General features: G+C 37.6%; 1 protein-coding gene across 4 annotated transcripts in view; it reads left to right on the plus strand.

Annotated features, from left to right (window-relative positions):
• LOC127632485 (sodium-driven chloride bicarbonate exchanger-like) overlaps positions 1 to 15,861 on the plus strand; it is a 50,705-nt gene that overhangs the window by 12,777 nt on the left and 22,067 nt on the right. For 3 of the 4 annotated variants that reach the window (XM_052111073.1, XM_052111076.1, XM_052111077.1), the window contains 3 exons: positions 12,210 to 12,291; positions 15,229 to 15,393; positions 15,466 to 15,604. In XM_052111073.1, coding sequence (XP_051967033.1) covers positions 12,210 to 12,291; positions 15,229 to 15,393; positions 15,466 to 15,604 — 386 coding nt within the window. The remainder of the gene's footprint in view (positions 1 to 12,209; positions 12,292 to 15,228; positions 15,394 to 15,465; positions 15,605 to 15,861) is intronic. The other variant, XM_052111074.1, reaches the window with a different exon arrangement.

The raw sequence follows: 15,861 nt of genomic DNA on the forward strand, positions 1-15,861 counted from the left end.
GAAATTTGAAAAACAAAAACAAGTCACATACAGTAGGTAGGCTGCACTGTGTGAGGTCACAGGTGGCAAGAGCGCTAAATGGGTAATGAAAAAACAACCAATTTGCATCTTTTCTAATATGTAGATTTGTTCTTGTAATGGCACAACATATTACAGGGATGCAAACTCTTGAGGGGCGAAAAAGTTGAGACAATCACTGGTCCACGAAAAATTATTCTGGTGATATATTTTTTAAAGAATATGCTAAAAGCATCAATTTCAGCTATTTTAGTGATTCAAGTTTATTCAAGTTTACAATTGTTAAGAAGTATCTGCAAAATAAAGAGTATTTTGGTGAGGCTTACTTCTGTTTCACAAATTTGTTGTCTGATTAGTTCAGTGAACCCTTATGGAAATGTCACTAGGTGGTGACAAATGAGCATCTTATGTGCTATGAGTGAGTCAGTGAATCATTTTGAGTCGTTCATGACCAAAATCTACCAAGAGACTTTATAATGTTAAAGCATTAAAAGAACAAGCAGATCTATAGTCTTCCTTCAGTCTGAGCATTATTTTTCATCCAATAATAGTGAGTTTAAATAATGTCCTTACCTTCTCCTTTATTAAAACCTGCATGGCTACAAATCTACTGACTTCAATTTAAGAATTATAAACAAAGAAGATCCATGGTATCATTTTCTACAGTAGCCTATTTAAACTGCTGAGCATGGCTTTTATCGGAAAAGACCATAATGTTATTTTGTCATTGTAAAGCTCATTTCACATGAGTTGAGTCGAGGCGTCAACGCTCCGTTCAACACCAGCGTCAAGTGCAACATTTCCCTCCACATGACAAGAGTTGCAGAAAGCGTCACAGATGGCCAGTTTTACGAGTTTACCACATAAAAAAGCAGGAGGTGTGCACAATAAACATTGAAAACATTATTTGGAAGAGAAAAAAAGCTTGCAGTTGCTTTGATAGCAGAAATAATAAAAGGTACTTTAGTAACAAAAGGACTCGTTTATGTTTAGGTCTAATAAGCATTTTCTTGGTGAATTTAAATTAGTTCAATAACTTGGGTCTCTGATATTCGTAAACGATAAGGTAATATTTAATTAAAAGAATTGATGAGACATTCAATGTCTCTTCACCAATTTGGACAGTTTTTGAATGTTTCTTGTTGCTTAGTACTCACAAAGACATTATTGGTGAAGCAAAAACGTGTGTGTGAAAAACACTTTGGTGTGACGTCACTTCATAGACTTCAATGTTTGCAGCGCTGATGCGAGTCATGTGAAAGACACTTAACAAGTATAAATATCAGTCACTTTGCACATTAATCATTGCTCTTCACAATCACAAAAGTGACCGATTATGGTTTCAAAACGGCGAATTCTCCGAAAGGTGAGTTTGGATCCCTGAAATGATCATTTATTTTCATGCATTTATTTATTTTGTGGAATTTTCTACAGCACACCTGACACACACTAGTGTGCCGAGACACAGCGGTTGGGAAACACTGGTACATACACTGTGGTTGACTAACGTGACCGATGTCTAGTGTCACACTGTGTAGTGCTGTCAATATATAGGGTCCACCTGTTCATAACACCCCAGTATAAACATGCTTTTATATATATATATATATATATATATATATATATATATATATATATATATACGCTACATATGTAAACCCTAAAGCGAATGTAACAATGCATATTTAAACAACTTTACAGGCTTTATTGTCATGAGCGTGCAAAGCGCAGCACTATGTTCTATGACCGATTGCAATGTCTTATCCACTTTTCGTGAGTGCTAATTTGAAGGGCAATTTTCATACCAGCGCAAAGTGCAAATGGGCGTGGGTGGAAGAGTGTCCTTCCGATCTAAGATACATAATTTTTCTTCAGATATATTTTACTGAAGAAAGAAAGTCATATACACTTGGGATATCATGAGTGTGAATAAATGATGAGAGATTTTTCATTTTTGGGTAAAATAACCCTTTAAGGATTAGAGCACATCAAAATAACTTCTGAAGGCAACAACTGCACGCATCCAGTTTTAATTGTCTGTATTGACTGCACAATTGCACTTTACCCTGCCCAATATATATATATTGCCAGTCAAACTGTTGCTGCTACTCTACATCTGTCACAACACACTATTCATATGTACAGTATATGTACAGTATATATATATATATATATAATCTTTATCATAAACTGTGGGGAGAAAAGTCGTATCAAGAAATTCACTACATGTCGTACTGTGTATGTTCTGTATGTGACAAATAAAACTTGAAACTTGAAGGTCGAGGTGTGGTAATTTCAGTCTGTTTCCATCTTTTATGGAGAAGACTGCTTCATCTCTTCAGTTGTAGTTTATTGTTTAATAAAGATTTCATCCATAGGCAGAACTGGGTCACAAAGTAATGCATCCCAGAAACCGACAAAAAGCTTTGTATCATGTAGAAGATTACTGGAAGTGATAGCCTTTCAGAGTACAAAGGACTGTTGACACAAAATCCTATGCAAATAAACAGCATAAAATTATAAAATGCTTCCTGAACTAAACATTTTTTTCTCCCAAAATAGGCTACATACTAACTCTGAAAAATCATCAGATAACATTAAACATTCAAACATTAAAAAACCTGTAAAAAAAAATGGTGGATAAGTATCAATGGTGGATCGTTTTATTGATAGACAAAGATGAGAAAGAGGATAGAAAATAATGGAAGAGAGAGAGGAGAATGAGATTGGAACATGACCCAGGCCGGATTTGAAACCAAGTCTCCTACATTACATTAACATTTACCACAAGGACACAGTTCCAACATTGGAATGATTAGACTCTGAATTAAGTAGTTCATAGAGATGCATTATTTTGCTTTAATGTTTTTTTTTTCTACCAAAAATCCAGAATATGCCTGAACCATATGAATCTCTGTTTGTGCTTTAAAACCGCTCTGAATCTGCTGTGGTCTATTTGTGCTATTCTATTGAGAGAAAACTGCCCTAAAGGCTGAAGGACCCTAAAGGCTCTCAATGCAGTTCAGCTACAGTTGACTGGGCGTGCCTCGTCAAGGGCTGCTCTGTCTGGTCTGATTTTAAAAGTCAGTCTCACAGCTGTTAGTTCTGGTGTAGCTGGTCTTCTTCATCTGTTGCAGATCCTTCTGGATTTTTGTTGTGAAGACGTCACAATGTTATACAAACCCCCGCACAGAACTATTTGCTGTAGTTTGGTGATTATTCTTTGCATTAAGCTATCATGATAACCCTATGCACCTGATCCCTTGCAACTTAAAGTCCCACATCACAGACTCTCTAACTCAGGGAATAGCAGAAAAGCTACATCCATCGCACACGATACGCAAATGACATTTAGCCCTTTTTATCCGCTATTAACATTTTTCATAAGGCCACTTCTCTATGATCTTTAGCTAATGCTGTATCATGCAACCTCTGATGATGGATTATGTTTCCTCAGATCTTCATAAAAGGCCTCTTTGTCTCAACACTGTTGAAGTCTTGTGTTATTAGGGTAAGCAGTTTACTGAGTTCGAGCAGAGATTTTTGTGTGTAAATTCTGACTGTAACTTTTAACGGAGCACAGCGGAAGGAATAAAAGGTCCTATCACTTTAGGAACTTTTAGTATTCAGTTTAATGTCTCCCGAGATCCATTGCTATTCAGGAATGTAGTGTGAATATACATATCCATGCACTTCTTCAGAGTTAATGGATACTGTTTGGAGAATGCTTATAATTCTGTCAGAATCATGCTGCCAGAAGAGAATGTCTCTGAAACCACAGTTATAATATATATGGAAGCTTAATGCATTCACTCTGCATCTCAAAATGTCCCATCTCCATCACCTTCGCCCTCCTTCCACCGCTCCTCTTTTTCTTCTAACAGTGGGCTTTGTTGTCGTTAAATGGGGCATGAAGGGGACAGAGGACAGCAATAGGGCCAGACTGGAAAGGATGAATTGGTGGAGATACTTTTAGACTTTTGGAGTAAGACAGGCCAGTTGATGGTGTTTAGGAAGATGATTCTTTGAAAACATTCAGATTTTATCCTGAAGACGTTTGTACCACATTAGCAGTTGATTCATAAAGGTTTTTAATGGCTGAAAGGTTACAGATATCTTTAGAGCAGGCTGACCTTCTGCAAACAGAAAATCTCTAAGCTCTGTGAAGTTCAAATTTAAGACTGTTAATAGGCCAAATGGGCACAGTCATTAGACATTGCCAAATATCAACCAATTAATCTACCAATATAGCCACATCTAGATGCCCCTAAGGACTTCTGATTAACTAAAACATTTTAGATTGGGAATTGCTTTTGACAAAGTTTAGCAAACAGAATTTTCCTCCATTCATCCATTATGCAAGTCTTCAGCTGCGCAATTGCACGGGGCCTTCATTACTGTATTTTGCGCTTCATAATCCACCACACATTCTCAACTGGAGACAGGTCAGGACTGCTAACATGCCAAGCTAGCACTCACACTCTCCGCTTACACATCCAGGCACTTGTAATTCAGGCAGTATGTGGTTTAGCATTGTCCTGCTGGAAAATGCAGCATATCATATTCATATATTCATATCTTTCTACACAAATGGTGTCCTCACAGATGTGCAAGTTACCCATGCCACAGGCACTGACACACCCCATACCAAAGATGTGCCAGGGTGGTCAGCTTACAGACTACTCATCCAATAGCTAGTCAATTATTGGGGTTGACTACCAGTGTTTGGTAAGTTACACCAAAAAAGGAATGAAATACTAATAAATAATTACATCTTAAAATTTTTTATTAGATTACTGTACTAATTACTCTTTCTTAAAAGTAATTAAATTACTCATTGCTAATTACTTTTCTAAAATGCATATCAACTTTGACCAGATGGACAGTGAAAGGATAGACATCAAATTATTATTTTAATTCTTTCAAATAAATCCTATAAAATCAAATACATTTTTCTTGAAATGTTCTTAAACTGTTCCTACATGGTTAATAAAATCTGTAACTCAAAATTGATCACTCTCTTTATAATTTCTTCTCCAAGCAAGTACATTTGTTGTAAAAGGCTATATTTCATGTAAACATTGTAGACAACTTTTGTAACAGTGTAGTAACAATAAACAGTTTAAAGAAGGCACAGTGGCTCCTCAGCAAACCAGAGAAGAAGGGAAAAAATATTGGCTTACCGTTTATTACACGCTGAAACTTTATTTGAACTGAAACTTTACAATCTGGGATCAAGTGTAATGGTGCCACAAGTCCTCTTTGACAACTGAGCTTCTTCAGAACATTGAATCTTTTAAATTTATTTGGTAATCAATATTATGCCAAAAATGCTGTCAATTGAGCTTAACTTGTATTGAACCCCTGTGTATTCATTTAACATCACTAGGAAATGATTTAATAAAAATGTACACCTGTAAATTTGTTTTAGTTTAGATTAATTATTCACTTAGTTTTTTCTGATTAACAATCTTTTATTAATTCACATATTAAACACAGAAAAACAAAACATATATACACAGAACCCCCACTATTACCCCTCCCAATCCTCAACTGCACCCTGGCCCCCAACAACATCCCAGTGGTCATACATGATTAAAGACACACACAAAAAATGATACATAAAAAAAATTTAAATAATCACACATATCTCTCTCTACTACATCTCTCTCTCTCTCTCCACTGCCCCTTTCCGAGAGCCCTCCAGAGACGCCAGATAGCCGCCCCATTTACCCACAAACGAGTCCAATCTTCAGACATCTTTTCACTTCAGCGATTTCTCAAAATAGTGGCGGGAGCTCACATGTGCAAGCATATTGCCAATGCATTTTAAGGGACTACGTTGAATTACAAAACAAATGTTATCATTAGGCATTAAATTTCGATTTATATTCAATTTTGTTTTACATAGAATTGTTGAAAGTCTATACAGTATGTAATGCAAGTACATAAATAAAAAATGATAGACAGAATGGTCAGAAAGACCTAGCTGCAACATTCCATGCAACCTCAGCTTCATTATATCATGCTCGCAGTGTTGCGGATGTATCACCAAGTTTGAAGTTTGAATCACCCTGTTTACACACACATACACACACACACACACACATATATATATATATATATATATATATATATATATATATATATACAGTATATATGATGCTGACCATTTGCTATAGGATCATCAGAAATGTGTCTTATTACCAGCTGTAAACAGGGTCTCAAATGACTGCCGCCAGAGCTAGGGAAAGCCATAGAACTCCCTCTAGTGATTGACAGGTGATGTCCATATCTAAAGGGGATTGACTCTTTATCTGTAAGGCAGTACTTCCCTTCTACATCCATTGACCATTGGGATATATCTGCTAAATAATCTCTATAAAGCTAAATAATTTGGTGTGTATGGCTCATGACAAGATATTACCATATCTTAAGGTGATTGGCTTACTGATTACTGATTAAGATTGTGTGGCAGCGGGGGCGTGGTCAAGCGCCCGTCCGGGAGAGAAAAGCGGTAAGGGCGCTCACACCTGAGCTAAATTATGTCTAACACCTGTCTCTAATTGCAGTAGCGTGAGGAGAGCGGATAAAAAGCCAGCAGCCACAGAGCATGGAGAGAGAGCCTGACACAAAGCAAAGAATAGTTGTGTGTGATACAAGTAAAATTAACTGTAATAATAAAGCTTACCCCTTAAGCGGACATCTGTTTCCGTCCCTTCCTTGGTCCACTTCACAGATTGGTACTTGGTATTTCACATAAGTGGATCACCGGGTGCTAGAGCTCCTTTGTTGGGCTTTCCAATCATCACTTAATTTTTTAAAGAAGTGGCCCTTCTCAGCTAAATTGTAGCTTGAAAGACTACCTTTGGATGCAGCAGCCATGTATATTCGATACACAATCTATGCGGCTGGATTTTCAAAAACAATTGTCGTTGTTGATTACACACCGAGCCTTCCATTAGATGAGCCAAACTTTAGCCTAAATAGCATAAGTGACACTTCATTTTCTGTCGCGTATGCCAGCTGAGGAATTGTTACCCAAGTCAATAAATGGATAATATTCAAGATGTCTCAGAGATCAGACATGATATACTTTATATGATTCGCAGCACAAACTCCAGAGAGCGTGCGTTGTCTCAATTAGGCATAGAGAGAGATTGGGGATATATGAACTCAGATCATCACAGCCGTCAGGATGTCAGCCTTCCGTGACATCTACCTCATTTAACTATTTTAATCACTTAACGAATTGACCGCTTTCAGCTAATCTCAACTGTTCACACAACCATGCTCGGCATTAATTAGTGGGGAGCATGCTGCTGTTAGAGAATGAAACGGTAGAAATCAAGCAATCTCAAACTATATAGGTGTATTCCATGACTTTAGTTCCAAGAAATGATGAACGGACCCCATGACTATATAGTATACAAGCTACAACTAAAACAGTGCATAATGGACTTCACTAATGACAGGCTGGAGCCTCGTGAAGATGATTCAGAAACGAGCGGATACACATTCAACATATCAGTGTTGAACCACACTACAAGAAATGTAAGAGGGAAGAGTAAGGAACTTACTCGTGGAGTACATACAAGCTAGGAAAAACAGCTGCTGCTTTCTCCACGAGGGGCATGCTATCCTTTCTCCTGCTGCTAAAAAAGGGGAGGGGCCCCCATCTGCTGCTTTCTCCACAAGGGGCATGCTGCCCTCTCCCCTGCTGCCAAAAAAGGGGAGGGGCACCCCTCTGCTGCTTTCTCCACGAGGGGCAAGCTGCCCTCTCCCCCTCTGCTGCTTGCAGGCACATCGCTTTCTGCCATGCGTTACTCTCTCTCTCTCCTTAGTAGCAGCCACATTTGAGGACCTCGTCTTATCAGGACGTCCTCTCACTACAACAAAAATAAGGCAAGTCCCTGTACCAATTTCATTTCCTTTGATCGGAGAGTTGTTTTCACTTAATTTACAGTGTTTACAGTTGGGGGGGGTTCTTGTAGAGCTTCCCTCTACTTCCTTTAACTGCAGGAGAAGAACCCCTCCCCCCCCCCCACTGTAATACTGAACTAATTTTTTAAGTAATGTTTGCACAGTGGGTCACAATGGTATTTTTCAGCAAAAGCGTGTTTATTCTGAATTAAAATTGGTTTGACAAATTAAAACAAATGGTTTGAATTACTATGAAAACATCCCTATGTTTTTGTAAAAGTTTCTTCATTACAAGCTGTTGTTTGTAACCATGGGTGTCACAGAGTTTTCAATCAAATATATTTTTCTCACATGTGTTGCTAAAAATAACATATGTAATAATTTTTTGTTGTGATGTCAGTGACAGCATTGACAGAGCATGAAAAAATGTGACTTTTCCAGCATTAAAAAGTTGAGCCCTGCAATAAAAATGCTCCACATGTACAGTATTTCACATGTACAGTATTGTTTATTTAAAATGCTAAAAAAAATACATTGCATTGAATAGAATAGAAAAGTAGAAGAGGAAATGGATAGGGGAGAAAGGAAGTGTGAAAGATTAGGATTGAAAGAGCGAAATCAAAGGGGGGAGGAAAGAAAGGACTAGGGGGATCTCTGATATAATGTCACATCTCAGCTGCAAACAGGATGCTGCTTATTAATATAAAAAGAATCAGACCTGCGGGACACACTGTTACCTTTTATTAGTGAGGGCTGAACATGTGTAGTGAGTTTGTATTTGTGTGTGTTTTCATATGCTTACACAGGTGTTATTCCCTCTGAAGCAGTGTCAACAGGTTTTTTTTTGTGTCTATAGGCCTATGTGTTAAGAGTTCCCTTCACACTCTGTAAATATGAAATGGTCTGTAGATGTGGTAATGAGTCATCAGAGTATCTGTGTCATGTGTGTGTCCTTCATCTCTCCTCTAAGAGAAGATGGAGAGATTAGGGCTCATTTTGATGACATCACAGGCAGGCTGGAAGTGACTTCCCAGGAGTCTTCGGGGCTGTGTTGTCATGGTAATCTATATAGTTCACCCTGGATTTCCATTTATGCCTTTGCACGCATGACTGCTCCACCACCACCTCAGACCATACACACATGCATCACAGCAAAAGAACATGACTCACATCATCATTGATGCATTTTTTAGTGCATGCAAGGCAAGCATCACAATTACTATTGCTTTGGGTTTGGGATTTGACCCATGAATGATATCTCAAATCATGTGGCTTTTTGAGAGGTGGACTATTACTTTTCAGCAGTAAGCAATCGAAATTAAAATTTTTGTATGACAAATTATAAAATAGGCAATAAATTAATTAATCAATAAAAAGCCATATACATTATATTGGAGGAAACTGAAACTTATCTAGGGACCAGAATGTCATAGCGACTTGGGGAAGGGGTCTTTTGACTGGGCCAGTAAGCACCCACCTAGAAGAACCTAGCAATGGCCAGGCAACTACACAGAGCACCTGGAAACCATACAAAACGTTTTGTCAGATATGGTAGCATCAACAGTGAACTGCTTTTATTCAAGTTAAAAACATTATTTAATGTGACTGAATCAAAATGACTATATTAGGTTACATCAACAAAAGTAATTATTTTGTGTTATATTAGGTAGAAATAAGGAAACAATTGCATATTTAAAATTTTACAGCGTAGCAACACACTAAAAAACACTCCTAAGACCACCTAAGCAACTGCAGAGCAATGTCCTGGCAATCACTTACAACATCTTACCATTGTGGTGGTGAGTTTTGCATGAGCAAGCATCACTTATATTTTCTTCTGGAAATGCAAAAATCTAGTTGGATCTCATTTCTGAATGAATCTGTAACACATTCATCTAGAAAACTGGGTGATCCTGCATGATTCCAGCCTAGTGCCTGTTTTTTTGCGGTTTAACCAGCCAACCTACAGCATATGCTAACCTCTCCCATGATCCTCTTGTCCTCTCACGTGGACGGTCGCGTGTGTATGTGTGAGATGTTCCAGCACTCAATGTTAATCTCCTCCCATGTGGTCCACTTTCTGCATCTTCCCTGTTTAAAATGCTCATCAGCCATGAGGGCTCCTAGAGATCTGTGCTTAACGGCTCTTGTCTCTAGCCCTGTCGACATCTCATTGCTCTCTTGATAGGGCTCTTAATGTCATCCATCCACAATACCATCATTCATTCTGTCCAGATACAAGCAGATCATCTCACTTTTTAAAAGAATTGCTTTTGTTCTGCTTTGGGCTGAAACCAGATGTTACCCTAAAGATGTGGAACTGATTGTGTGCAAGCAATTGTTTACCCTGCTACAGAGTATGAATGAATATTCCATCCTGAATATCCTAAATATTACTTCCATAAAGTCCTGTTCACACCACCAGTGACTTTTTGTATATGAACTACAGCAGTGCTCAGTGCATCATATGAACAAGACAAACAATCTAAATGCTGACATTTTCTGACATTGTTTTTTTACACAGCATATGGTTGCAGATAAATCATATAGAACAGTGAAATCACTCAACCTCTCCATCTTGCTCCAGTATCTCACAATAGGTGGTTCACCTGAGCTCCACTGACTTCTCACTCCTACATGAAGTTGCTGACAAATGTCGCTCCTCAATTGCATAAAGTTTAACTTTACTTTATTTAGTTGTGTTGCTTGACTGGCCCACATCCTGTCGCCAATGGTCGCTGTTGTCGAAATTCACCAGCCTTTATTGTAAATGAATATGATCAGGACACTTTGTCGCTAGGGGTGTGAGCGAGGCTTAACAGGGGGTCTGGACGGTCTCATCTGTGGTTTTCTAGGTTCTGATCCACAAGGCTTGTAAGTCTTTGGCTTTGCGGAGGAAACCGTGACTAAAACAATGTCATCTGTGTTCTGGACGCAACTAGTGGCAGGCCAAATTAGTTGTCATGGAAACTGTCTGTTAAGGTTAGGCTTAGGCAGATGGCTGCTTATTTAGAGATGTCATCTACTGGCGATGTGAGAGTGAATGAGAGTCTGTCTTAGTGTTGCCAGATGTCACCAGAAGGCAAAGTCGCAAACATTGAAACACAGGACGAAAGCAGACAAACTACAGCAATTAATTGCAATTAGATTATGTAGCGTGTGGCTAGAACAGTAGGCGGAAAGATTTGTTAGCTTTGATAACTGGTTGGTGACAATTAATTGTGCAATGAGGGCCAAGCATTAACAACCCCAAAGTATTCTGGAAATAAGTGAACATGGCAGCTTTGGTCTGTCTGTTGAACCATCTTGAAAAGCGGCTTCTTGTAATACTCCTAATATTCCTGTTATAATGGAAATACAGGTATGGGCTGTGATGCTAGGATTGCATAGATTAGAGAGTATAATGATGCAATATTGATATGTGAAGTGCTACACATTCGGTGTTTGTTTATTGGAAGTCATTGAATGTGTATGTGTCTGTAGTGTTTGTCTGGAGACATGTATGTGTGGTGTCAGTACACTAAAGACAATTGTGACAGGGTTCTTCTTAGTGGTCCCATTGGTATAGTCATTGTTCGAAAGAAAATAGATTAAAGAAATAATGAGAATGAAAATATTTATCCCACTGAGCTTGTGGTCTCCTCTTTTAAACTGGCATGACTCATAAGAGTCCACACCTCCCTCCTAAGTGCACTTGAGTATCAGTCTAGCTCTGTCGATAGCTTTTGTGGCATGCTGACGATTACCATAGAAAATAATTTCAACATCAAAAATATTACAATAACGTACTTGGAGTATAATTCTATGGGGTTAGGCATTGCATTGGAATAAGCATTAAATTAAAGTTTCAAAAATATACCCACAAGTCTTTTTAACATGAGATGTGATAAAATCGCTTACTATGCACATGCTTGAGTGGCCTATTGCTTCATTACAAGCTGAGGTGGTAAACAACATTATACCACACATGTTGTCTATAGAGGCTAACTTGATTCGAACCATTCCTTTAATTTCTTATCAATGTGATGTTGTTTGTAACCTTGGGTGTCACAAAGTGCCAAGTTTCTGCCATGACAATATAACATGTCATATACATGTGTTTATTTGTTTGTATGTAGAGCTCATTTGTTGTTTTTTTTTTTTAGCTTTGCTACATTATATAAATTGTATATGTGTGTTTTAGTTATCTGCTATTTATCATCTATACTGTAAGAGAACATAGATTTTTGTGTGTGAGTAATCTCTGATCAATGTGTTTTGTTTTGCAGAGGCATGATGAGGAAGCTGTGCTGGATAGGGGTGGGACTCGATCCATGCTCAACACCAATTTTGAGAAAGAAGAACTGGAAGGTAATAGATCCTCTGAAAACACACACACACACACACACACACACACACACACACACACACACACACACACACACACACACACACACACACACACACACACACTCATGTAGTGTTTCCATGTTTTATGGGGACTTTCCATAGACATAATGGTTTTTATACTGTACAAACTTTATATTCTATCCCCTAAACCTAACCCTACCCCTAAACCTAACCCTCACAGAAAACTTTCTGCATTTTTACATTTTCAAAAAACATAATTTAGTATGATTTATAAGCTGTTTTCCTCATGGGGACCGACTAAATGTCAAAAATTTCAGGTTTTACTATCCTTATGGGGACATTTGGTCCCCACAAAGTGATAAATACACGCTCACACACACACACACACACACACACACACACACACACACACACACACACACACACACACACACACACACTCTAATGCAGTGGTTATCAGCTGGTTTTGCTGAAGGATCAGATTTTACATTGGATATCAGGTGCTGATCTGACATGTTACCAGAATTGTTTATCATACAAATAATAAAAAACCTTAAAATCAAACACTGACATTTTGTTAAATTACCTTGAAGTTCATAGGCCCAACAATCCAGCCTGATCACAAGAAAATTATGTGACAGTGGCAAAATCTTTGCAAATTACATTAAGTGGTTAATTACACGTAATGCAGCTGTTACGAATAAGCGTATAAATGTTCTGCGTGATTGCGTAATGCAAACATTAAAACATGCTGCCTTACAAGGCATACTCTATTGTTAAAGGGTTTCAGTGTCATTAGATAGCATTGAGTGATGAACTGGGTGTAAAGTACGTGTTTATAACTTAGAATTTGCTGTTTTATTTGTGATTTGTGTGAAAGTGAATAAAAGTAATAGTTGTTGTAGCTCTATTTTATTAATTTCATCAGGAAACTGAGGCAAAACATACAATGAGGCACGTAAAAAGCGTTTGCAAATATGTATGTATATTAATATGATTCTATGAGACCGGGTTGAACAGAAAGGGTGAAAAAAATGACAATTTTGTTAATGCTTAAAAATAGCAGAAGTGTAATTTACCAGCCTAACACTGGAACAAACAATGTTCTAAGTAAAATACTATATGGCTATCCTCGTTATAGCATTTTTTTTACCTGCTCAGAAAATATTTTCTTTGTTGTAAACTGCTGCTCCAAACAAACCAAATAATAACACTTTGTGCATTTATGCATTCTAAACACAGTTGGTGAAAAACACACAACTTAAAAACAAGATTTTCACTTGATCTCAAACGTATTGTATATTCGTGCCCTAATTTTGAGAGAGCAGAAAAGTAGAGAGGAAATTAATACACTGTTTAGACATTAGTTTTGCTTATTCCTAAGGAAATATTCAATTTAGAGAAACACACATACACACACACACACACACACACACACTTGGACCCTGAGAGTGTCTGTCCTTGAAGAACCTCTCTATTTCTAAAATGCATCCTTGCTTAAACCTTGTGAGGTCCCTTAACCTTGTGCTGTGTTCCTCGTTGTCCACACCTTGTGTTCCTGGGTCAAAATTATCAACCCTTTTAAATGGATTATGAATCTTAAATAACCCATATATTATCTCTAAATATTGCATTCGATTAACTAGAACAGGTTTTTGTACCTCTTTTTGATTGACAATATGCCTAAATAACCTGAGCTAATGCAACTACATTTTTTATGGATATTTATACTATATTAAATACCATACATACAATTATCTGTTCTGTTTATCACACTACTTTCTTTTAATGTTTAACCAGAATTATATATATATTTTTTAAAAACACTCTTTTATTTTGTAAAAAATGCCAGAAATGTGTTGCCGGTCAAAAATTACTGGTCCATTTAAATGTATATAATTCTCTCATTATGAATATATTATCACTAATATTGCATTAGATCTTTTTGTTAAATTGATTTCTAGTAATTGGAACAGTTTTTACACTTTTTGGTGGGACTATGGAACTAAAATAGCATTATTTATTGATTATTATGACTATATAAAAAACATTCACAAAAATGTTTGTGTTATTTATCACACAATTATTGTTTTAGTAAACATTGTTCTTACTCTTTGTGAGCATGTGAAAGTTCCCAAAACACATTGTTATAATATTTTTCCCTTGTTCCTGTGGGGTCAAGAATAGTTCAGTTGCCTGGGATATTGAAGGGTGTGTGTGTGTGTGTGTGTGTGTGTGAGTGAATGTGAAAGTTCAGAAAATACATCATAATATTTGTTCCAATGTTCTTTTGATCCTATGGAGTCAAGTAAGGTTCAGAAGTTACCTGGGGTATCAAAGAATCAATGTGTGTGTTTGTGTGGTGTTTTTATGTTCAAATACATATGTACATAGTTTAATCTGTGATGGTAAATAAAGAAACAAAATGTATAGACAGTCAGCTTACTGCATCTACTAGACAATTTTAAGATGATGCTTAAGGAATAGTTAACCCTGAAATGAAATTTCTCACCCTGAATTTACATTTGCTCACCCTCATGCCATTCCAAAGTTAACACAAATTACGCCCCCCCACAACCAATCCATACATTGACCAGAGACTGTAAAGCTCCAGAAAGGAATAAAAAAGAATATTAAAAGTGGTACATATGATTTATCTACTATATTCCAAGTCTTTTGAAGCCATATGATAGCTTTGTGTTAGAAACAAACCAGAATTTAAATAGGTATTCAGTGATAATCTTCCCTATCATTGTAGCTCTCAAATCTCATTTGCACTTCTGCATATTCACACGATGTATCCAAACATATTATGCTAGATTTAATGTCAGTGTTTGGTTGAGCTATCCCTTTAATTATATTAGATTTGATGTAAAGCTATTTTGTGAAGGATGATTTATTTTGTGGTAATTGTACTCTTTGGTTTGACCCTGGTAGGCCATCGAACCCTCTACATTGGGGTGCATGTACCTTTGGGTCGGAGGTCACATAGACGGCATCATCACCATGGACACCGCCACAGGAAGAGGTCACGGGAGAGAGACTCTGGAACCGAAGATGGCAGAGAATCTCCGTCATACAGTAAGATTGTCACATGCTTGAGTGAGTAAACGGGGACATGTTAAAGAAGGACATGTTCAGCGTTGTACTGAATTAACTCTTATCTCTGTCTAGCTGACACACCATCACAGCGTGTGCAGTTCCTGTTGGGTATGGAGGATGACGAGGAGCACATTCCTCATGCACTCTTCACCGAGTTGGATGAGATCTGCCTGAAAGAGGGAGAGGACGCGGAGTGGAAAGAGATGGCCAGGTAGAGTGTCACAACCACACATGCAAAAGCTCACATACACAAGGCCTTGTCCCAAATGCCATCCTCAGCCCTTGCAGTCCTCCTCCGAGTCCACTGTTGGGTAGTATTCTGCACCATTGAAAGTTCTGCAAAAGGGGGCATTGCAGGTGAACAGATGTTGCAAAGGAAGAAAATTGTAAGAGGCTGAGCAATCACGAAGCAGTCATGGCAGAGCTATATTTCTTGACTCAAAGCACAAAATATTAAGACATTTTGGA

This window comes from Xyrauchen texanus, chromosome 39 (genome assembly GCF_025860055.1).
Source record: "Xyrauchen texanus isolate HMW12.3.18 chromosome 39, RBS_HiC_50CHRs, whole genome shotgun sequence".
NCBI lineage: Eukaryota > Metazoa > Chordata > Actinopteri > Cypriniformes > Catostomidae > Xyrauchen > Xyrauchen texanus.